Source organism: Frieseomelitta varia, unplaced genomic scaffold, assembly GCF_011392965.1.
Source record: "Frieseomelitta varia isolate USP_RPSP 00005682 unplaced genomic scaffold, Fvar_1.2 scaffold_797, whole genome shotgun sequence".
NCBI lineage: Eukaryota > Metazoa > Arthropoda > Insecta > Hymenoptera > Apidae > Frieseomelitta > Frieseomelitta varia.
In genome coordinates this window covers 95,399-120,653 of record NW_025110586.1, presented here as the reverse complement: position 1 = coordinate 120,653, position 25,255 = coordinate 95,399, and the positions used below count along the sequence as shown (strand labels likewise).

Genomic DNA, 25,255 nt, shown 5'->3' with positions numbered 1-25,255 from the left:
TCGAATTGAAAGCTCGAGCCAAACTATTAACAACAAGAAACGTGACACGGGGGAATATATATCATATATTTCGTGCGAAGAAATTTTCGTAACTTTTACAAACGATATGTCAAAGTCGACTGTCCGAATTAAAATTCGAACGAAGAGAATACTAACAACAAGAAACGCGACTCGTTGATACATTGTATATTTCGGGCGTAGAAATTTTCGCAAGTTCATTAAACGATATGTTAAACTCGATTATTCAAACGAAAATATTAATAAGAGACGTGACTCGAAAAAATACATTATGTATTTATGTACTTCGAGGGGAGAAATTTTCGTCTCTGTTAACCGTATTAACTTCTTACGCTGTTATTCTATTCAGTGATATCACACTGACACGAGTTCAAAAGAAAAAGAAAGCGACAAATTGTTTCGGTCACTCGTTATGGTCCGCAATCAGTGGTTAACCCCTTGCGCTGTAATGACGTGCCACAGACGTCGACAATTTTTTTTTGCAACATTTTCTCAGTTTTAAATGTGTTTGTGTATAACCCGGGCAAAACAAATGATAAGTGTATTACCAGTTAATAATTTCTATTCAGTGATATCACACCGACACGAGTTCAAAAGAAAAAGAAAGCGACGAGTTATTGTATACGGTTCGGTCACTCGTTACGGTCCGCAATCAGCTGCCAGCGCAAGTCAGGTTAACCTGTTGCGCTTGAATGACGTGCCACGCACGTCGACAATTTTTTTTTTGCAACATTTTCTCAGTTTCAAATATGTTTAAGTACAACCCGGGCAAAACAAATGACAAGTATTACTAATTAATAATACGTATTACTAATGAATAATTGCTATTCAGTGATATCACACCGACACGAGTTCAAAAAAAAGAAAAAGAAAACGACAAATTGTTTCGGTCACTCGTTATGGTCCGCGCGTACCAGTTGCCAGCGCAAGGGGTTAATCGTGTTTTCCTGTTGACAAAGGGCTCAGAGGAAGGATAAGGAGGAAGAAAACGGAGAACCGGAGCAGGATGACGGTGGTGGGGCAACAGTTGGACAACTGGAAAGACTACAGGGGAATGGCGACCAGGCGGCAGACAGTTGCGTTGTCAGGAGTGTCGGAAGGAACTGTCGTGACGACACGAGCTCTCGTCAATCCGCCGTCAGTCGCGGAAAGCAGGGAGACCAGTGCCGTTCGCGCGATTCGCGCGCCGATTCCTCCTTCGTGGTGCAGCTTACGTCGTGCACCTGTCAAGTCCTCGGCGGGTATTTACGAGCGATCGCCCGATGTGCCACGTGCGCCTTCGGCATGATGGGAATGTTCAAGTGGCTGAAAAAGTAAGTCTTTCTATCTACCTTTTCATCTTCCTCTGTTTCTCGCTTGTTGCGAGAACAATCAACGTCGTGTAACAACTTTATAGATAACAACAACGTTATAAGCGACAACGTTACAACGTAACCGATAACGTTGTTACATTTATAAAGTTATTCTGACGTAATATACTATATAGTATGTTATATTGTACTATATTAATATACTATATTAATATTATTATATCTATAAAGTTATGATAGAATGTACTATATAATATATTTTATTAAACTACATTATAAAATACTATACTGTACTATACTATACTCTAGTACATTATTATATTAATATTATTATATACTAATATACTAATAATACAAGTTGCTATACAATATATAATATAACAATACAATCACTTCTATAACGTAGTATAATGACATCTGAAATGACAACAGTATAATAACTTTTGGCTACGTACTCACTGTCAGATAAATATGTACAACGTGTGTGCCGTGTTTTTCCCATACGTTATAGAAAACCGTATAATATCGATATGTTTTCATTAGTTTGAACGTCGCGCCGAATGTTTTTGTGTACAGTTAGTTTGAAGCAAAGGTGACACGCGGTCGAGAGCAAAATCAAGCAAAAAAAAAAAAAGAAAAGATGATTCCTCGATACACGAGTGTTCGAACTGGTATCGTGTATTTACTAACTAGAAGGTCGCGGATCTCTTGGAAAATTTTGAACCCGACCGATTTGAAATTGCGTCAATGTTTTTTTTTTTTCTGCGTGACGCAACTGAACGAACGAAGTCAAACATATTTCGCGAATTGAAATTTATATTTAACGAAATACAATTTGTTTTGTAAATCATATTTTATGAATATTACATTTAATGGGCGTCACATTTTCAATCGCGTTTTGTTAATTATTATTATTAAACCGCGTGATCTCACTTACATGATTGTTTTCTTTTCCTTTAAACATTAACTCGGTCGCACGTGAGTGACTGCGTTTCAATCGCGTTTATTATTTAAATTTTCGCCACACGTTTCTTGAAGCATGAGGACGAAAAGTAATTTAACAAATATAACTGTTAACATTGAAAAAAAACTCGATGTGCATGGATACGAATAAAGTGATAAAGAATCGCTGAAAATATTTTAATAGTTAAACTAATATCTAAAATTAAATATTTTAAAAATTACACCAATATCTAAAATTATTATATATTTCAAAAATTAATCTAACATCTAAAAATTAAATTAATATCTAAACTATGATATCGGAGTTTCCTATCTTCATTTGGCTTCTCTCGTTTCGAAGAACCGTCGATTAAAAAATGTCTGTATCATCGGAACAACCTGTCGCTTCTTTTTCTCCCAACGTAATCGCATGGTAAACTGCCGAGCCGATAAGATTTCTTGAAACTGTGGCGAATCAGAAACAGAGTTACGAACGCTTGAGAGATTTATCATTCACGAACGTCAGGATCTTGCACCGTTTGCTTTGCTTTGCTTTGCTTTGCTCTGCATAGGTATTCGAGGCGTGATTACGAGCACGTTTTTTAACTTTCACGAGACGCTACGCGCGTCAAAGCGTCGAATATTAATTAGAATATTAAGTGGATTATTAGAATGTTAAGTGGAATAGACCAAAGTCGAATATTAATCGGGCTGGCAAGTAAAATAGGCATCACTCTTTATCGATCGTTTTTTTTTTAGATTTGCAAGAAATTTGCCAAATTTTCTATCAATCGGTAATAAGACCAAAGTTGAATATTAATTGGGGTGACAAGGGGTAAACTAGGCATCCTTCTTTATCGATCTCTTTAGACTTGCAAGAAATTTGCCAAATTTCCTATCAATCGATCGATCGATCATTCAATCATGCTCCAATAATCGAGATTCCACTGGAGTTGAAAAAGTTTTCGTGTTACAAGACCAAAGTCGAATATTAATCGTGGGTAACAAATGGAATGAAACCACCCCTCTTTGTCTTAAAACATTTTTACGAAGAAATTTTTCAAATTTTCTATCAATCGACGATCGATCGTTTGCTCGACCCACGCTCCCATAATCAAGATTACCAAAGAAAAAATTTTCGTGTCATTTCGGAAACGGAGAAAGTTCGTTGATCCCTCAAATAAAACACCAAAGTCGAATATTGATTGGGGTAACGAGAGATAAAATACGCATCCCTCTTTATCGATCTTTTTAGATTTGGAAGAAATTTGCCAAATTTTCTACCAATCGACGATCGATCGTTCCCATAATCGAGATTTCACTGAACTTCTCCGAAAGTTTTCGTTATTAGACCAAAGAGATAACCAAAGATCGAGATAACCAAAAGAGGCATTCTTCTTTATCGATCTTTTCACGAAGAAAATTTTCTAAATTTTCTATTAATCGATAAACAATCCAAAAATCCACCAAGGTTGAAGCGAGTTTTCGTGTTATTTGGGAAACAGAAGGAAAGTTCATCGATCCCTTAACCCCTGTTCCGATGGAGTTACGTCGAGAATTTTTGTAAACGGTTTGGTCACTCGTTATGGTCCGCAGTCGGTTGCCCAGCGCAAGTAGTCAATCAAACGTGAAAAGTTCACTGATCCTATAAACACGGAGTTCAATTACGTAACTTTACGAAGGGACGATGTAAATTAACGTTTATTTAAGGAACAGAACAGCTCGACAACGTAAGCACATAAAACCGTAACGGTCGGTAGTATGACAGTCGTCAGTATAACGCAGTCTCGTGTATTTACGAGCGCTCGTTTTTAAAGAGCCTACGAGCGTAATTGTCGTGCAACTTTTTGTTAGAGTCGACGACGTCGCGACGTAGGGTGGCCCACGACCCTCTGTCACGCTCATTTACTACGAATGGAGCTCAAATCTCCTTCTCTCTCTCTCTCTCTTTCTCTTTCTTTCATCTATGAATATAGAATCGTAGCCAGTGTTTATTCGAGATGTAACATGTTTTCGAATGGCGAATGTACGTTGTACGTACGTAGAACAGAATCCGAGGAAAACAGAATCAACCTTCAGGATGAAAACAAATTTTATAACGCAGCAGGCTGTCATATATACACAACAATAGTGCCTCATCGTCATTCTTTGGACACACTTGTCCAGCCATCGAATTTCCCGCTATCGTGAATTACAATACAAGTTGTAAGTGCTCCTTCTGTGTGACAGAATGGACGAGTTAATTTTACGCGTTTTGAGCAACGTGTCGTCGACGATTTTGCTGGAATGTACAAAATTATTGCAAGAAAGCGCGTAAGTGAACATTTCCGTCGATTAATTGTTTATAATGCGATTGAAAGTAACAAGACGGGCAGCCCTCTTAATTAATTGAAATTCATTTGACGAAACGACGAATTCGAAATTGATCAGTTTCAAATATTTGTCCGGGACAAGACAATTAATTTGAAATTAATCTCTAGTATTGGAGAGTCGCTCGACTACCTTTCAGTGTGTTTCGAATTTTTTATAAAAANTTTTTCCTTATCGCAAGTTCTCGCTTATTATTGTCACGTCGACCGAATCTGCGGCCAGGAAACAGTGTGTTCAACAAAGTGAGACTACATTGTTCGAACGCCGGCGCGCCGGTGACAAACGTAGCTTCTTTCACCGCGTTGTGAACAATGAGCACGAATAATTATGGTTATGCTAAGCACATCACGCGTGTGACACTTGTTGCGGGATTGTACCGCGCGTTTCGATCGTAGAAACCATCTATTTTTTTTTTTTTTTTTCACACGTACGAAAAACGCCTGTTTCGCAAACTTGGACGAGAATGGGAAAGAGTAGAAATCTGCGTGGAAAAAAAGAAAAGAAGAATAACAGAAGAAGAGGAAATCGTGTAAATTTAATGCTAATATATTACTGCTCGAATGGAATTTTGCGCAAATGGAAATTAAAATTGGTATTAAAATTAAAGTTCGATCGGAATGTCTTACCGCGAACTCATTCCCAAACGATTTCACGAGCGATCGCGTTTCCAGGACACTGGGTGGAACAAGGGAGAGATATTGAAAATGCGAATGGGATTTTCATTTTACTGATTTTTTTCTTTTTTTCCACGCTACGTACGGGGAGCATTAGAATAATTGGAACGGTTCGGTTATTACCGAAGTCCATTAGAGGAAATACTAATAAACGCGTCATTGACTGTAATTTATTACCATAATCGACGTACGAGTCCGAGGAGAAACTTAATTTTGTTGAAATTGCTGGATGTTTAATCAGCTTCGCATTTTTTTGGAGGATTATTGCAATTGCGCAATAATCGAGAATATATTCCTTTGAATAGATTATGCTTGAAATGCGGGTCGTTGAACTTGTTCGAATAACGTCGTAAGTCCCCGACGGGAACCGATAAACAAATGTTTTCAAAATAGAACTTTTTTTTGTAAAGTATAAAAATATAGAGTTTCTCTGCCGAAGGGACGAGAATATTTATGGCAAACACCGACACTGAACATTATTGTTTAATGAATCGAATATAAAAATTTAATATTTATTATAATAATTTAATATTTTTAATTTGAAAATAATAAAATATTCGTAAATAACATTTTCCCATGTTTCTAGTGAAATTTTTACTATTTTAAAATTCTACAATATTTCATCAGGAAAACAAAGTGCTAACAGCGACTTTATAGTTCTGGACGACGGAGTAATTTTTGTATTAGGTTTCACTAACATTTGATTTGTCATGCAGCATCGTTGTAGCGTCAGTGTGAATCTAAATAATGAAATAACAAAATATAAACATCATGTCCACGCGAACCGGAGACCATAAAGTCGCTGTTAGAACGCAGTGTTAAATAATCAAAAAACGTTTTTGCCATTCTTCAAAAGGACTATTAGATTGCGATCCTTTGCGACGAGTAGAGTACGAAAAAAATTTTGACCTTGAAATTTAAGATTCTTTAGCTTCTAAATTTAAGGTTCTTTAAATTCTAAATTTAAGATTCTTTAAGTTCCATAGATTCTTTAAGAAATTTAAGGCTCTTTATATGTACATGTCAGGTCGAAAGGTGCAGAATTTATCTATAATAGCCACAGACAAACTTTCATTTCCATCCTGTACACACTCAAAAAAAGTTTCTATAAAAATCGGCAATCAGACGTATCGAAGCGTTGCAGACTTGAATGTCACGTTAACGATTTTTCAGTCTCAAATCACAACGTATATATAAGTATGTACATCACGCGTGTCGCACGCAACACTTTTTGCCCGAGTTTTCGGTGCTGACACGATACTCGGTAACCTTCACTTATAACGCGTCACGTCGACGACAGAATTACGTTATTAGTTTTATCATAGACGTCGCTGCAACCGGTTCCCCTGCTCTGGAAACGTTCAGACAGTTTCGCAGTGGAATAACAATCCGTTACGCTAGTTTCCGTCACTGGTGCACAATAATCGCGATCGTTATCAAACGCTGTTCATCGAAATTTATAGCTCGAGTTCGGTTTGATTCTCTTTGCTGCACTTTGGTGACACTGATTGCGAATCTTGAACAGTTTCTATGTGATATTTGTGGCTGTACATCTAAATCATACATTTGTTAAAGTTAGTGTTAATGTTGTGAAATATTAAACGTCTAAACTGAAACATTTATCAAAGTTTGGGAAATTTTGCGAGTTCTATTGGTATTAAAGTTAGTATTAATGTTGTGAAACGTTAAACGTCTAAACTGAAACATTTATCAAAGTTTGGGAAATTTTGCGAGTTCTATTGGTATTAAAGTTAGTGTTAATGTTGTGAGACATTAAACGTCTAAACTGAAACATTTATCAAAGTTTGAGAAATTTTGGGAGTTTTATTGGTATTAAAGTTGTTGTTGTAAAAGTTTCATTTCAGATAAGTTGCTTCTGAAATATTTTGGTATGAGGAGGTTGCAATCCATTTGCATCATAAGGAAGAATGAATAATAATGCCTTTATCACCAATTTTTCTTTTATATTTAAGTATTATATTTAAGTAGAAAATTAAGTAGAAAAGAAAGAAGAAATCTCAGAGATATTATTCCATATATGTATGTATATTATTGGAACAAAGATAGGAATGTAGATTAATTGTTAGATTAATCGTTCAGATAGTATTTGAAGTGCAAGAAGTTACTTTACAGTTGTCACACTGATACACTGTTTCTCTTCTTTTCTTTTGAGATGAACAAACGACACAACAGCTCTTGAGCTTTTCTTCATGAAGTTGTTTCTATCAGTGTTGGAAAATCCAGTCCAAACCTTGATGGCTTTTAGTATTTTCAGTATTCAGTATTTGTTATCTGTGATCTTCAATCATTTCTTCGACTAGGTTTTGTTTGAAGACGTAAAAAGACTCTGCCTTTTTGGATAGTCTTAGTTTAGACCAGAAATATAAATGTTCTGGTGATAACAATATATAGGTGAATGATGCAAATTAAGGTAAATATTCTTTCATAAGATTTTACTGAAGTTTACCATGTCCCTTGGACATTCTTTACAACTTGAATATTGTTATTCTTGAAGTTTATCTGCATATTTTTTCATTTTTATTCTCTACTCGAATATATTCTTTAGATCTATTCTATTCTATTTCTAATTGTAAAGAGAAAATGTTTTCTGGCGTCGCAGGACTCTGTGAAGATTTTACAAAAATCTTCTACGCGCGACGTTTTTGTAAATATATTAAAATTCCTCGTGGTTGATGTCCTTTGAAATCGAAATTTCGTCTGATGCGTTTAAAATCAAGCGTCGTGCACTTGGAAAACGCCCGTGAAGGTCGTTACTCTGCGAAATCCTGTAAAGCTAATGTTCTGTGAAGTTGAAATTCCTTAACGTGGATGCTCTTCGATAGTGACACATTCTCTCACTTAAAACGAGATATTTCTCTTAATATCGAAGATGACCGTGTATTAACAATTTGTTACTCAATTTAAGTTACAACAATTTAAGTGAGTTAAAATTATTATTGTTACTTAACTGTGAATTAAAGCGCATACTAAATACAAATGAGCTCTTCTATTTCACAAAATTCACGACAAATGACATAAATTTAAAACTCTTACTAGGTGAGAGTCACTCTGCAAAATTAGAATCCTACTACCAATTAATAATCCATGAATATGTTACATATTTGATCACTGTATTATCCTACATTAATCTGTAATTACTTCCAACGTTGCTAGTTGCAACGACAATGAAAAACTTATCATTATTTTTAATGCATTTATCTCAAGGCAAATTAATGCATGATATTTTTGTATTTATTTATTATTATTATATAATAATAAATTATTATATATAATTTATTTATTTATTATAATTAATATTTATTATTTTTATTATTTTTATTGCAATATTTATTATTATATATACTTTTTCTATTTATCATCATTACACAATTTAATTTTTTAAAGTGTGATAAATAATTTATTTAAAAGCGTTATATTTTTTTAAAGTGACGCGATATAATTTCTTTCGAAAGTGTGATATTTTTCAAAGTGTTTCCTTCACGATTTACTTTTTATAAACTTTAAAATCTCGACAATTTTTTTGGGGAACAATCTCGAACGAATTTTTATTGAAAAAAATTCGCATTGTCACATCTAGCGTGGTGACATGTACGAGAGTTCAAAGGGTTCAATGTCGTGATATTCTTGATACACGTGTCAAAGCACGAGCAAAGAACCTCGTGATCAAATGACACGGAAACAGACACGAGTTTCTCCGCCGTAGTGTACCGTTTGCTCTTCCCTTTGTTGCAAAATGTCCCGAAAAGTATCGAAGACCACCGGGTTAATTACGGAAAGAAACGGGGCCTTTTGTGCGGTTTGGATGCGAGCGCGGGTAAACCGTTACCTTCAGGATCAACCTAGCTTCGCTACAAAGTAACGACCTCCGTCATGCTCTTAACTATAGACGACCATGGTCAGAGGCCGGTGTGCTCGCGCTTGTACCGAGCGTTCTCTACGCGAAACTATTGTAAAACGAGGAGTACACCCTGTGTGTGTGCGTGTTTGTCGGACACTCTAAACAGAGTACAAAAGATTTTAACCACGCGCGATTGCATTGTGTCGTACGAGGTGGAAGTGGGCAATTTGTCGGGGAAACAAAATTGAGATGACAAGCAGTCAATAATACCGTATGCCTTAGAATATATATATGGAGAAATTAGAACGATGGTCGAGTTTTTGTGATTTTCATAATGGCCGAGCTCAGCTGAAGTTTTACGTTTAAATTAAACTTTGTTTCCAATGGAATATGATTATAAATGTAATTACATTTATTATTAATTTCGTTGAAATAGTAAATTGCACTTCTCACTTACAAATAATATGACAATTTCAATTATAATTCTGTTATAAATTATTCATATTTAAAGAAATATTTGCATCGTCGTGAGATAATAGAATTAATGCAATAGAATTATCTCATCTCGTGTGAAAGTTAGATTCGTTTTTGAGAAACACTTCTATCAGCTGCGAGGAATATAGGAATGTAATTTCCATCTTTCCTCAAGAGGCTCTTGTTCGACTGTTAGACAGAGATACTAAATTTCACTTCTAGCAATTCTAATGAGATACTCGTTATTCCTTACCATTTATATTTAATTTACATATTATATTATTATTTTAACATATTTATATATTATTATATTATTATATTTAACATATATTATTTTATATTATTTCAAATTATATATATATAAAATATAATAGTATTATAAATAATATAATAATATATTATATTATATATAAATATAAATTTTAAAAAAATATAAATTATTATATTATATACAATATAATAATATTAAAAATATTATTATAAATATTTATAAATAATAATATATTTTAAATTTTATATATATATATAAAATATAATATAATAATATTATAATATTAAAAATATTATTATTATAAATATTTATAAATAATAATATAATATTTTAAATTATATATATATAAAATATAATATAATAATATTACAATATTAAAAATACTATAAATATTTAAAAATAATAATATAATAATATTATAAATATAATATTAATTTTATATTTACCAATTAAATGGCACTCGTATCACTGAAAAGTTGAAAATTTATCATCGATCATTTATCCATTTCGTCAATTGCACTCTGGAGAATTTCATTCCAACATTTTTATTAATAATATTAGTTCAATTACGCTAGAGAATAATCCTGAAATGAATTGCTACCGTTTTCAACGTTTATTTTAGCGTTTATCGCGTGACAAACTCGCGAATCATCTTGTTTCGCGTTGCATAATCGCTGCTAACGAAACTGTGACGACGCGGATCTGTGAATAGTGGCAGGTCAGTTCTTGCCCCGCAGGTCCACACAATAAAGGTTTATTAAGCATACTAATGCATCATATGCTTTCTCTGTTAATGGTCACGTCGTTGTACAGTGCGGAAAGAAAAGTTTGTCCGTGGCTATCATAAATGAATTCTACATCTTCGATTTGATGGAGATACGTGTAAAGAATCTGTCGCGAAACTGACCTTGACCTTGAATTTCAAGATCAAAATTTTTCGTCTCCTTCACATTGTATTCTACTCATCGTGAAGGTAAAACTTTTCCAAGGAACCATAGGTCGCAGCTTGATAGTTCTCTTGAAAAATGGCAAAAAAGTTTCTCGATCGTTGGACGCCGCGGACGTGCGCGTTCTAACAGCGGCTTTATAGTTCTGAACGCGTGGATATAATGTTTATATTTCGAATAATGTTAAACAGTCAGTTTTATCATTTGATTATTTAACGATGCTGTATGATGAATCAAACGTTAGAAACCTAATACGAAAATTAAATCCACGCATCCCGGAATCATAAAGTCGCTGTTAGAACGCACGCGTCCGCAGTGTTAAATGATTAAGGAACTTTTTTTTTTTTTTTTTTGAAGACTATTAAATTTCTTGGAAAAGTTTTACCTTTGTGATAAATAGAATACAATGCAAAAAAAAAAAATTGTTTTTGACCCTAAAATTCAAGATTTCATACATGTTGTATTTCCATCAAATCGAAGGTGGTATAATTCATCTATGGTAGCCACGGACAAACTTTTTTTTTATCCATCCTGTACAGTCGAAGAACGCGCAGACATCCGTGGTATAAATTCGTATCATTTCACGTCAAGCAAAACGTTAACGTCTTGTCTCTTCGTTGACCTTATCACGCTGAATTATTTTTAGAAATCATGCCATAGATTTTTTTTCTTTTTCTCTTTTCTTTTTTTTTTTTTTAATAACCGATAATGGTTGTATAACTCTCACTCAGTTGATATTTAGTAAGAACGTAGTCTGTTTGAACATTACGATTAGTAATCGTTATGCAATCACTCTCTGATAACGAACATTTAAGCGAATTTTTCTGTCCCGCGAGTGTAAAAATTTCGATTCATTGTGAAAAATTGTAAACATCAATCCGTTGTGATTTTAAGTTCAAATCCAGCTGAAAATTTATTCGCTACGATTTGAAATCTCGTTTCAGTTTTGTCAAACATGCTCGTTAATCGAGGATTAAGTGAAAAGTGAAACAATAATGAGACATGAAAATAAGAACAATAATATTCATGCAGGACATATAGAATAATGATAAATAATGTAATTACTATTATAATTATTGCACTAATAGTGCGACTTTGATGGTGGTGGTTATAATGGCAATAATAATTTTAATAACAAAAAAAAAGTAAAAAAAAAAGAGAAAAAAATATTGAAGTCTTATGTGATAAGAGATCGTTTGTGACCCTTGTCATATTCGTATTAATTATGTGCGTAAAAAGAGTCTTTCTGTTTCCTACATACATTTTCAGAAATGAGTGTGGTAGATATGATGCTTTTTTTATATAGTTTCACAGTATTAAAACGCACACTAAAATATAAAATACTACGTAATATAGTGAAGTGTTATTTTGTAACGAGTAGAAATATATTTAATTTAATTTAATTTTAAATCAATTTTTTTCTAAACAAATTAAAGACATTTAATTTAATTAGATTTAATTTTAAATCAATTTTCCTTCTAAACAAATTAAAGATATTTAATTTAATTAAATTTAATTTTAAATCAATTTTCCTTCTGAACAAATTGAAGACATTTAATTTAATTTAATTTAATTTTAAATCAATTTTTTTCTAAACAAATTAAAGACATTTAATTTAATTAGATTTAATTTTAAATCAATTTTCCTTCTAAACAAATTAAAGATATTTAATTTAATTAGATTTAATTTTAAATCAATTTTCTTTCTGAACAAATTGAAGACATTTAATTTAATTAAATTTAATTTTAAATCAATTTTTCTTCTGAACAAATTGAAGATATTTAATTTAATTAAATTTAATTTTAAATCAATTTTTTTTCTAAACAAATTCCTACGTCAATTATTATACTCGATTTTTAATAAATTGGTCGCAATTATTGGAAAATTGACGCAACTCGTCACCCAGTTTGCTGGTGAAATGCGGTCATAGGATGCGCAGTTTAATTTCCTTATTTTATCCTGTGCAACCCGGATCGCGCGTACATATTAAAATATGTACCGTTTACATCTAGGACGTATCTCTTAATGAATCGCAGAAAAATGCAACCATATTAATATCGTAATGAGAGTAACTATATTTCTTAAATGCAATACCATCTCTTCAATTAATATAGATTTTTAAATGTGAATCAAAAAATGATAGGAGAATAGAATACAGAGAATTTTCGAAGTTTCAATTATTATTTGGAAACATTACTATCGTATATCATCATAATGAACGGGCGAAACCTGGCATTTCGTTTATTCAATTAAACGAACAACACTCGAACAAGGTGAATATCACGGAAGCGTGCTACTTTTCCTAGCTAGTTCTCGCTAGTTAGTAGATTACAGTTTATCTGACTGCATTATCGTTACGTATCTGTATCTTCCCTATCTTCGTCCGCTGTTCCTGATTTCACCGGCACAGAAATGGACAGGAAAAATCGGTGTGCCGCGCGTAAATTGCGCACGTTGTTCCGATTCCGTGTTAAAATTTCAAAGGAACCACGACGACGACACTAGGTCCTTGGTAATCGACCGCGAGAATAGAGTGCTTCGGGCGTAGATTGGAAAGTCTTAATTACACTTGGACACGCGTTCGATGAAACCAAGACCAACTGGCACTTTACGAATGACAGCATCGATAAACTTCGTTACGTTATTGCTACACCACTTCCGATTTATCTCGTCGAAATACATTTAACATCGGTTGAAAATCAGATCACTAATGGTAAAGGTTAATTAACTTTGAATTGAATCGTTCGCGAGTCAAAGATTGATTGATTCTAATTCTAAATCGTCAGAAATTCAAGCGTGTTCTGACGCCTCGTTAATTTTAATTTATCTTGTGTGTCTTCTGATAAAATAAAAATGAATCTCGACGAATGTTGAAACGAAAAAACGGGGGGAAAAAAAACATTTGCGAAAGAGAAAATCCGTGCGTGCTCGTCGGGATCAATTTCAACCGCGGCCGATGTGACCGATTGCGCCGTAGTTTAATTGATTGATCCGCAGCAATTTGGCCGCAGGGATTTCTTAACGAAAGCCTGCTTAATACTTTAAATTCAATTGAAGGAATTACGCTTGCAATTTCGTCAATTGCAAGCGTGCCTGCTTTCTTGGCCGCTTGTCTCGTGGACCAGACTTGCAGAATGCATCGCCAGCGAGACAAGGTGAAACGTGGAGACGAAAAGAACGCAGGAAGGAGAGCAAAGAGATAACCGTGTCGAGAGATAATCGTTGTTCTACCATCCATGGAAAAGGAATCGGAGAAAGTCCGAGTTCACGGAGTTTGGAATCTCGCGGGCGGAAAACGGACGTGAACTGTTCACTTTCCGCGATGAAACTATTCTCTCTCTCTCTTTTTTTCCCAGTCGAATTGCTCCACTAACCTCCCTAGCTCTCTAACGTCGAATTGAAATTGGTGCGTCTCATTAACCTCTTGCGCTGGAATTTTAATATTGCCCGATATTGCAATATTTTCTCAGTTAAGTATATTTAAATACAACCCAGGCAACAAGACAAGTAATAATAAATTCATTATTCGTTAGTAATTTCTATCCAGTGGCATCGATATCGACGAGAATCGAAAAGAAAGCGACGAATTATTGTATACGATTTGGTCACTCGTTACGGTCCGCAATCAGTTGCCAGCGCAAGTGGTTAACCCCTCGAGAATATTTGGCCCAAAATTGCAATATTTTCCCAGTTTTAAGTATATTTAAGTAATAACCCAAGCAAAACGAATAATAAATTTATTACTTCTCAATACATTTCTATCCAGTGATATCGTACCGACGAATTCAAAAGAAAAGGAAAGCGACGAATTATTGTGTACTGTTTGGTCACTCATTACGGTCCGCAATCAGCTGCCGGCGCAAGTGGTTAACCTCTTGCGCTGTAATGACGTGTCACGCACGTCGAGAATTTTTTGCAACATTTTCTCAGTGTTAAATATGTTTAAGTATAACCCGGGCAAAACAAATGATAAGTTTATTACTTCTTGATAATTTCTATCCAGTGATACCGATTATTTATCGAATAATTCTATCCAGATCATACCGACAAGTTCAATAGTGAAAGAAAGCGACGAATTGCATACGGTTTGTACAGCTTCCAACGCAAGAGGTTAACGACGCGTCTTAGCATCGGTTGGAATTGCAGCATCTCGATATTCCCACATAATGCGAGTCCACAATGACACGAGTGTGTGTTTACTTTTTTTTTTTTTTCAGGGATACCACCCAAAGAAATCGAAATAGGGGTGACACAACTCAAGAGCAAAGTGGCCTTAACAAGTAAGTTCAATATTGCACTACAATGTTATAGCAGTATACGTCAAAGTTTGACAATGAATTAAACTATAGTTTCGCCGCAACATCGTGCTTAATTTCGAAGAATATATATCGATTTCGTAATAGGTAATAAATCGACTCACGCCACTATGATTTTCACATCCTATCATTCCCCTCAAGAGATCTTCGTTTAATTTTGTTTAATTGTCATGGTAATATGGTATATGATAACGTGTAGGAACGTATGACAGTTGTCAGCACGTTCTAAGATAATACAGGGTGGCGACTGAAAAACTGAAAGGTTTGAAAAAGCACGTATTTATGAACAGGAAAAAATGGTGGTCATTTGAGGGATATTGATACATAATACTGAAAAAAATCCATTAATTATATTTCCAAATAAATAATAAAAAATTTAAAAAACTTGTGTTTGTAAAAGTTATTTTTGTTTTGTATCATTCAGTCTTTCAGTGACCACCCTGTACAACACACGCAACACACCTGTGAAGCAAGTTTCACGTTTTCGATCAAATAAGCGTGTACTTACCACACGCGGCCGCAGCTGTGTATTTTTCCTCTCGAAAGTTCAATGTTAGGTCGGGTTCCGGCTCATTGTAACGATGTTAAACTTCACTGAACACGAAAAAATAGTGATCATTATCACCGCACCTATAGCACTACCTAAATTGTTTACCGATTTCTGACTGCGAGCAATGACTGTAAACTCTGCGTGTGTAAACATCGATCGTGTGTATTGGTTAGGAGTCCCAAATTCGCACAGGACCCCACCATTTTAGAGTAGTTTTTTAGTAGAATTCACTCGAACGTCGATTTGATCGAAAATCAATATCTCACTTTTCAAAAATTATCAAAAATTATCGAACATTTGCTTCTCAACGACTTAAAGAATGTTACGTTGACTCGTGTCACGCAATAGACTGTTGAAATTCAAATTCGCAACTGGCCAATCGCAATGCAGGAAACTCAGGGATGGCCAATAGCGTATTTTCGTTGACATTTTTATCGATTGACACGATCGATAATTCGATCCGGTGTACGACGCATCGACAACACTAGTGCCACCGTATAGTATTATAAGTATAGTTCGAAGGATAATTATTGACTGTGAAACGAAGTTTGATTATTTTGATTTCGAAAATGACAGATAACGCGAAAAGCCGGCAAGGATTAAGACACAATCGCAGACAGGCTGTCAGGTAAGCGATGTATTTTTCGCGCAAAGGCGATAAAACGTCTTAACCTATTTTTGCGTGTATGTACGTCGCGAGGAAAATTCAAACTGACAGCGACACGTAATTCTTCCGATCGACGTCGTGGAAGCGGTAACAATTTCTTCTTCACCTTCTGTCGACGTTATCAACTCGAATTCACCTTGAAATTTTAAGAAGCTGCACTCTGGCGTCACGTGACACATTGTGACACATTTTTTTGTTTGTTTCTCGTGTTGTGTTAGAACTCGAAAAGGGTTCTCAACTTGCCAGGAATTGGCACGAACATTTTCACAGGTGTACATGTGTCAATGTGATTTGTATGATATACTATACGATGTATTAGTCACGTATTTGATTAAACGTTACTTACAAAATAATCTTTCTTTTTTTTTTTGTTTTTTTTTCTTTTAGCCAATCTTACCGTAATGCCCTTCAAGCTTTCATAGATCGACGACGAACTTCCGACGTAGACATCGAGGCATCCTGCAGTCCCGACAAGAAACGGTCGGACAAACTTCTTTTGGTGAAAAATAACAAAAACAAATGCGACAACGAGTGGAAATCGCAGGAATCAAAGTCAGTTATACCTGGTCTACCATATGTACCAGCTCCTCAGATTTTTGAGATTGGATGGGTGGCTGGCACCGAGGATCGATACCTCGAGCTGATCTTCGCCGAGTGGCAAAACACCCGAGTTTCACTGAAGAGGTATTCGCATCCGGAGTGCAAAGCAGCTGTGAAGGCAGACTTAGATGTACTTTCGTATGTATTTATCAGATGATTTAAACACTTACGTGTTCTTCTTTATTTTATTAACATAAATCCTTACGCGTGTGTGTTCAGAGAAATTCGGCATCCCAACGTGGTGCTGTTAATGGCCAGCACCTTCACGGACGAGCACGGCGTGATCTCCATTTTCGAATCCATCGATTGCACCCTCTATCATTACATACACGATCAGGGTGAACGAATATCCATACAAAGTATCTTGAAGTGCGGAATAAGACTGTCCGATGCCTTAAGACATTCTCACATGCGCGGATACGTGCACACTGCCATCAGCTCGCATTGCGTCTATTTGGCTTCTAGTGGTGTCGTGAAACTGGGTGGATGGGAACTGGCCATGCATATCAACGGTGTAAGTTACGCATATTCGTCGTTTTAATTCTGCTACGTGACATATTTTGATTAATTATTTTGATACTCTATGTATACTTGTGTTTTTGAAGTTGCTGTAACTGTGAATTGAATGTGTCGACAGGTGAAAAACAGGTGAAAAGGTTTTTCACACCACAATTCGTACGTGGCAAGTGTTTAATAATTTATTCTCTGTAAGCTCTTGCGAAAATTATTTATGAACGAATATCGACGCGCACATCCCACACAATGCAAATTAACTTTCACGGAGCCAGCAGTGACTATCTTTTTCCACGTGGATCGTCGAATTATTAATGAGAGGAGGGGCTAGTCACGAAAAATGACAATGGTAAAGAGTCGCCTGTCGAAAGTTGATTTCACTTCATTGGAAGTTAACGAACCGAATATATTGCACTGAAAATCGACAACCGACGAAGAAGAATAATTCACACGTTGCACCAAAATTTCTTCGCCATCGTGTTTCAGTTGAAATGCGTGCCGCTGATAATAATAAATTCAAATTATAAAATATACAATTTACTTTACAAAACTTTGTAGAGAGTAAAAAGTTACGGTGAGATAACGTGAGGAAGCTGCAATTACATTTGTAGATATTATTAAAATCGCTAACGTGTTTCCATGCCCGGTATTGCAATCACAATTCGCACAATTTGCCCGATTGTCGCAATTACCATTTCGTAAACTACACGCGGCCAAACTCGAGTCAGCGCGTAGCATCATATCCGTTTTTTCACCGGCGCACCCAGCAGTATTTCGTAGCAGGAAATTGTCAGCGTTACATCTTACTGAATGTTTTCATTTTTGAATGAAGTCACCGTACCGTAACATTGTTAATTACATCCAACAACGTGGCTGAAATATGGAAATTCACGCAAATCATAGACAACAATAATGATAAATATATATATAAATTATATATATATATATATATACACATATAAATAAATATAGAAAAATAAATTTATTATTAATAATTTTAATAATAAATATTACCACCTTTTAATATATATACATAGGTACATATACTTTTTTCTGATAAAGAGTTAAGAAACGTGGCTTTTCCATTGTTTCGAGTAATATACTTGAAATTAACATAGATACTTTCATGAAGCAATAAGTTCTGAAGATAATAGTGGGAATCAATTTGTTCTAACATATGCGCGAACGTTTGAATAAATTCTGTGAGTTTTGCACAATCTTCTTCCGTGTACTTTCACGTCCAGTTCTCACGAATATCTTCCACAGCATTACCGTGCACGTAAACTGCAATTGGCACTTCAAAAATATATACTTTAAATTCTATAAAAAAAAAAAAGAAGAAGAATGATATTTTATGGTGGTATTTAAAAAAAAAAAAAGAAAAAGAATGGTATTTTGACGTCTAAAAAGTCACGAAATATTTTACAATGTTTTTCTCGTCGAATGCACAATTTACGACACGCGTGTATCGCGAAGTATTTTCATCTGCTTTCTCTTTCGACAATTTTGCATTTTGTAATTTTGCCACAGCCGAAACCAGAAAGAGAATACGAGGACCGTTTGCGAGCCGAGATTTTTCGCTGGCAGGCGCCGGAACTTTTTCAGAGTTACGAACCATATAGAGAGAGCGATGTGTACGGACTGGCTTTAATAATTTGGGAAATGTGTACAAGTAAGTGCGTCTAGTTGAATATTTTTTTTTTTTTTTGTAACGCGTTCGAGTAATATCACGATGTAAAACGAATTTCGAACATTCGAAGAATTTCATACGCGTGGATTTCGTTCGCCTGGACATGAACGATTGTAAGATTAATTTTTCAACGAGAAACCCTTCAAAGGAAACGAAATCGCACTCGCTGAAATTTCGATAATTATTATTTATTATATATATTATTATTATATATTATTATTTATTATATTATATTATTATATATTATTATATATTATTATTTATTATATTATATTATTATATATTATTATTATTTAATAATTTTCAAATGAATAATTTTTTTCTTACTATTATTATTTAATAATTTTCAAATAAATAATTTTCTTACTATTATTATTTAATAATTTTCAAATGAATAACTTTCTTACTATTATTATTTAATAATTCTCAAATGAATAATTTTCTTACTATTATCATTTAATAATTTTCAAATGAATAACTTTCTTACTATTATCATTTAATAATTTTCAAATGAATAACTTTCTTACTATTATCATTTAATAATCTTCAAATGAATAATTTTTTTATTATTATCATTTAATAATTTTCAAACGGATGGTACAATTTTCATAGCACCTTGCACATGTCGCAACTATGTCAGTCAGGCAAAGCATTTAAGTAGGATAGTAAGTTTGCACGTGTACACGTTTAATTTGGAAGCAATTACATTCATATTTCTCGTATATCACGTAATAATAAAAGCATTGCAGCTTTTCTGATCTCAGTTGATAGTTTGTTATCTCTTGGAATGTTAACTACGTAAAATTGTGATCTTTATAATTCGATACTTTCTATATCGTTATTTCGGCGGCATGTCTACAAATTAAAATTCGATTTCTATCGTTTTATAAATTTACGTATCCGTCGTTTTTCGCGCGAAACTTGAAAGAGTTCTCCGAAAGTTTCTCCCTACCTCGACTAATTGTAGTCTATACTTATATTTATTAATAAATAAACATACACATGTAAAATCATGAATTAATTAATAAAGAAACGTTGATTTTTTATTGATACACAGTGCACGTTCCATGGAGTGGATATAGCAAAGCAGACGTAGAAAGACAGTACATGCATTGGAAGCGTGGTGTTATTATGGACTTGTATGATTTTCCATCATTGCTGTACAATTTACTGGATGCTGGACTACAGTTAGATGTTAATAAAAGGACATTGGATATGAATAGAATGCGTAGATTTCTTCAGAAATTGGAGGTAAAATTTTTTCTCTGAAAAGGCTTAAATTTAATTTTTGTTAAACTCTATACTAATAAAATGTACAATATCCAATAATAGATACAATATGAGAATGAGGAGCCAATTTACATCGACCACTATATAAATAATAATAACGAAGTCGGAAACACTTATATCTTGCAAAGGAAGAAATCTCCTATGTTGAAGAATAAAAGTTCAAAACTGACCAAGAACGTCTCGGCCAAGCAGTTACCTCAATATGCGATAAGTCCGGACACAGCACCGAGACATTTGTATTCAAAAATATCAATGTCCAAACAGAATACAAGTCAAAAAGTAGCAGCCGACGTCGAAGAAATAAATTTCTTTACTGATGACATTAAAGGCAACACCAAGAACGACGTGCAGAAAGAAAACATTTATAACAGTATACAAAATAACTGTAAGAAGATCAACTATTCGAGACGATCGGAAGTCCTGGATATTGAGAACGAAGAATTTATTGCGCAACAGAATTCACAACCGTGGAGCAACACCTACAAAAAGGTCAAAGCGCCGCAGGAAATGACAGAGTCCGGGACAACTTCCGTCTACTCGTCGCCATTGTTAGAATCCACGGACGACGAATCCTTCAAAGATGCAAGAACTAATTTAAAACAGCTGAAAAAAATATTGGCGAACAGAAGAGAACATTTCTTCTACGGCAGTGATTCGTCGTGCGCGTCTACAGATATAGGTACATGCACGTTTCCTTTTTTATTTTTATTGCTTAAAACTGTTGCTTGTATTTTGGAAAAAGTCATTTTAAGTGTAACACAGCGGGTTAAGAAACTACGATCTCTTTCCATAATTGGAAAAATTATAGATACAGTTAACCGAGTATTATTTTATGTAATTCTTTAATATTTTTAAATCAGGCTCAACCAGTAAATTGCTTATTGATACAAAAAGTAAAGATTACGAACCACATAAGCCAGCTAGCCACAAAACTAGCTTAGAACCAAAATACCGTAAATCTCCCACTCCGTACGATCCGATTTACTTGAAGTCAACGTTACAGCGATGTCATAAGGTACGATTTTCTCTAAAACATTCCAAGTCCTATTAGATTGTTCTTTAATGAACGATATTAAATTTCATTGTATTCTAATTTATATATTACAGACTGCCTGTTTACATGAAGATATTAAAAACGCAATAATGCAACCACGAGTATTAAATTCCGATCCCCAAAACTTTTTCGAAACATCACTGTGGAGGAAAGAGAAATTGATTTGCTTGTCTAAAATGAGAAAAATATGTAGCGATGAATCTGTAAGACTTCACATTATTTTATCCTTAAAACCATTAGAAATCTTTATGATTAGACATGTACTTTGCAATTACAGCCACGTTTCTTTGAACAACAGATGGACGACAGCGAATCTTATGCTGAAGCTACGACTAAAAATGAAACAATAGAATCAATTTCTTTTAATAGCGACAGTACTTATGTCATAAAGGAAAACTCGGAAGGTAATAAATTATTATAATATAAATAAATATAAAGTATTTTTCGCGTCAGTATGAAACAAATTAGTTTAGAGTAATTATTATTATATTGTAATGCTCTAAACATTTATAACATTTTGTTATCTTTAACATGACAATGTTTATGATAAAACCATTGAAATGTCTGTAGAAACCAATCAAGAAGGAGGATGTACACAAGTATTCGAAAATACAAACAAGTCAATAACGCTGACCGGCTGTCAGAGCGAATCCTTGCAAAATTTAAAGGATGCTTTGGACCGAGCTGCAAAAATTGTACGCTCCATTTCTCCAAATAGTAACGATTCCTGTCCGTCTCCTTCATTCAAATACTACCAGGACTTTGAAGTAATGATGGACGATAATCAAGACAGGAAGCAGCTTTTCGAAAATCTGTACGATTTAGAAATTAGCGACGATGACGAAATTAAAAGTATTGAACGTTTAGTGTCAAAAGATGAAACGTTTTTGTTTGATAAGCCTAATCCAGACAACACGATAGCTAATGAGGAAATACAAGAGTCTAGTAATAATATCATTGAAAACTATTCGTACAACGCAGGTAGCAGAAATTTTGTTTGTGAATCAATCGCCGAAGTGTCAGGTGAATTGAACATTTCCCATGAAAAACAGACTGAATCTTCGAACAATAAAGTAATTAGTACGGAAGAAAATGCTGCAGTATCAGAAGCTGCACAAAATTCTGAAACATCTGTTAAGGAGAACGACGGCGACACTAAAACAGAAATTAAGCAGGAGGAACAGAAGTCGACTTTTGATTTCTTGTTTACGAACGATAGTATAAAGAATAGAAACTGCAAAACGTGTCGTCACAGCACGCTATCAAGGCGGCGTTCTTTACCAGCAGCACTGAGCCAATTGAGAATATCTGGCAACTCGAGTTTAGGAAAGTTGCCTATACGCAAAGGGGTAAGCATTGTGTATACGTTTGCCACGTTTGTTTTGAATCTATACACAATTAATTATTTAGTAACTACTTAAAAATATAAAAATGTTATTTGTATAAATAAATATAAAAGTCTTATTTATATAAGTAGAAATACTTAATAAAAAAACAATAAATAACAAACTTTTACTTTGATATTGTTACAGGACGTTCAAGAAAATACAGTCGAAGATTTATACATAGACGATGAATTTGGCGATAGTTTGAATATAAATATGGTTTTGTTACATCAAGATTTAGTTGACGAGGATTTCTTGTCCGAAATATCAAATCTATAGAATAGTATAGAATAATAATTACCAACCAATAATTTATTACACTTTACTTTTAAAAAATACAAGCAATATTACATAATTATAAAGTTCCAATTTACTTGGAATACAGTATCGACAAATCAACATTTACATTTACTTTACATTCGTTTTCAAAAAACATTCATATATTTTGCACTTTAACATACATCACATAACTTCACAGTTAAATTGTTATGTGAAATATATAGTTAAGTACTGTAAAGTGCAAATAGATACAATAATTTTTGTGTACAACATAAATGTAAATAATAAATAGTACTGTTTATATAAAAGTTACAAAATAATAAATCAAATGTTTCTAATATTTTCTAATTATCGTACATTAATATATATCATACAAAAAAATATTTTAGTTAATAAATACAATGATTAGTATCTAAAATGCAATGTATTTGCATATAAAAAATACATGATATTATTAAAAGGAAAAAGCTATTGTATTGTATAAAATAAATTTTACATTTCCTGTACCACAATTATTATAATTTTTGCAATTTGTTTAAATGAAATTTTATTTTTGCTCGAGATTTTAGTATATGAAGCTTTTGATAAATTAAGACCAAATTAAATTGCTAAACCAAATACAGAAACAATACAATACATTGTCTTGTTCTCCCAACGAACTGTACAACTACCATCAGTGGCATTATCCCAATAGCACGAGCTCGCTGTATGCAATCCTGCTCCATTCTTTTGCATTATAGTACAAGTCACTGGAACAGTTTTCTTTAGTTCAATAAAAAATGAATTCTTATGGACTGTAAGATACATACCTATATATTTATAGGGTTTTTGAAGTTTTGTAAGATTTCCCAAGCATCCTTCGACGACGTTTGATGTCCATTGATTAACCTTGTTATGTTGATAAGCATTTCCACCAATGGATACTTCAATTGCTTCCTTAATAATTTTGCTTACATCATCGACCACAAATTGGGTCTGAAACAATAAAATATTTATTATGTTGTATAAAAATATTAGCTTTTTAAATCAATTATAAAATAATCTATTAGTAATCTTTGTCATTAAAATAAAAATCACTAATAAATAAATGCATAAAAAAAGCACTGAAATGTAAATACACACAGTTCATTTATATCTATATGTATGTAGACATAATTTTATAAATAAATAAATGTATTTCATCTGAAAAAGAAAAAAATACTAACCTCTTCTTGCATATCTTCCATCATTTTGGCGACACTTTTAATGAATTACAGCAAACAACTATTATGATAATCCAAAAATAATTAGTCCTTTTAATTAAAACACGATTAATAAATTAGGATAAATAATACTGAATATTAGATCATTTTCAATAATAATACATTATCATAAGTAAAATTTTATATACTTTATAATTTACATTTTGTCAATTATATTTCTTTTCTTACCTTATATGTACGTTTTCCAGCATAAAAATATCGGCATAAGCTGCAAGATGTATCGTAATTTTATTAGTAACACCGATAAAATATCAAGCAATACTACCGCAGAATGTAAATTGATTACTGCCGACTGTACAATGCACATTCGTTCAAATGTTTGACATGTCAATTTTAAACTTTCAATTCGCTAGAAATAATTGCAATAAAATGCAAAATGTATTTTACTATACTTTATATTTTATAACTTTTTTGTTAACTTGAGTATACTTTCTTTATAATATCAATTCATGTTTTCATGAAATTTTCATTTCGTGAAATATAGGTTAAAATAATTACACATCATGAACTACATACTTGAAACATTTGAAACACTTAATTTTTTGTTAAAGTACTCTTAATTATTAGTGTTAATAGTAATATTAATATTAATACTAGTATTAGTATTATTAATGAATACAAAGTGTTAATAGTAAACGTAATATTATTTTGTTATTCAATTTACGAGTAAATTTAATAATTTCTTAAAAGCATATCAAACATATTACATTAGTATTACATAATACAGCAATAATAACAAAGCTGTAAAAAGTCAATTTTTCAATACAATTAGTTATTACAATTG

At 33.3% G+C, this 25,255-nt stretch overlaps 2 protein-coding genes across 6 annotated transcripts; one reads left to right on the top strand and one right to left on the bottom strand.

The window, feature by feature from the left end:
- Window positions 1-985: 985 nt before the first annotated feature.
- LOC122536081 lies at window positions 986-23,217 on the top strand. 2 transcript variants are annotated; one of them, XM_043668141.1, is made up of 12 exons: window positions 986-1,331; window positions 15,083-15,145; window positions 16,786-17,136; window positions 17,218-17,512; window positions 19,042-19,183; window positions 20,259-20,452; window positions 20,534-21,176; window positions 21,352-21,506; window positions 21,599-21,748; window positions 21,823-21,949; window positions 22,116-22,894; window positions 23,078-23,217. In XM_043668141.1, exons 1-12 carry the CDS (start codon window positions 1,303-1,305, stop codon window positions 23,207-23,209), a joined length of 3,060 nt encoding a protein of 1,019 aa, XP_043524076.1. In that variant the 5' UTR covers window positions 986-1,302; the 3' UTR covers window positions 23,210-23,217. The 2 variants fall into 2 exon arrangements, with proteins under 2 accessions (XP_043524076.1, XP_043524074.1); XM_043668139.1 differs by lacking the exon at window positions 986-1,331 and adding an exon at window positions 4,486-4,583 and having other exon boundaries at window positions 20,534-21,170.
- A 21-nt stretch (window positions 23,218-23,238) lies between these two features.
- LOC122536088 (dynein light chain Tctex-type) lies at window positions 23,239-24,847 on the bottom strand. 4 transcript variants are annotated; one of them, XM_043668150.1, is made up of 4 exons: window positions 24,640-24,847; window positions 24,415-24,501; window positions 24,019-24,184; window positions 23,239-23,958 (listed from the first exon to the last, which is right to left on the bottom strand). In XM_043668150.1, exons 2-4 carry the CDS (start codon window positions 24,436-24,438, stop codon window positions 23,810-23,812), a joined length of 339 nt encoding a protein of 112 aa, XP_043524085.1. In that variant the 5' UTR covers window positions 24,439-24,501; window positions 24,640-24,847; the 3' UTR covers window positions 23,239-23,809. The 4 variants fall into 4 exon arrangements, with proteins under 4 accessions (XP_043524085.1, XP_043524084.1, XP_043524087.1 ...); XM_043668149.1 differs by having other exon boundaries at window positions 24,415-24,472; XM_043668152.1 differs by lacking the exon at window positions 24,640-24,847 and adding an exon at window positions 24,600-24,618 and having other exon boundaries at window positions 24,415-24,472.
- Between the last annotated feature and the right edge of the window lie 408 nt (window positions 24,848-25,255).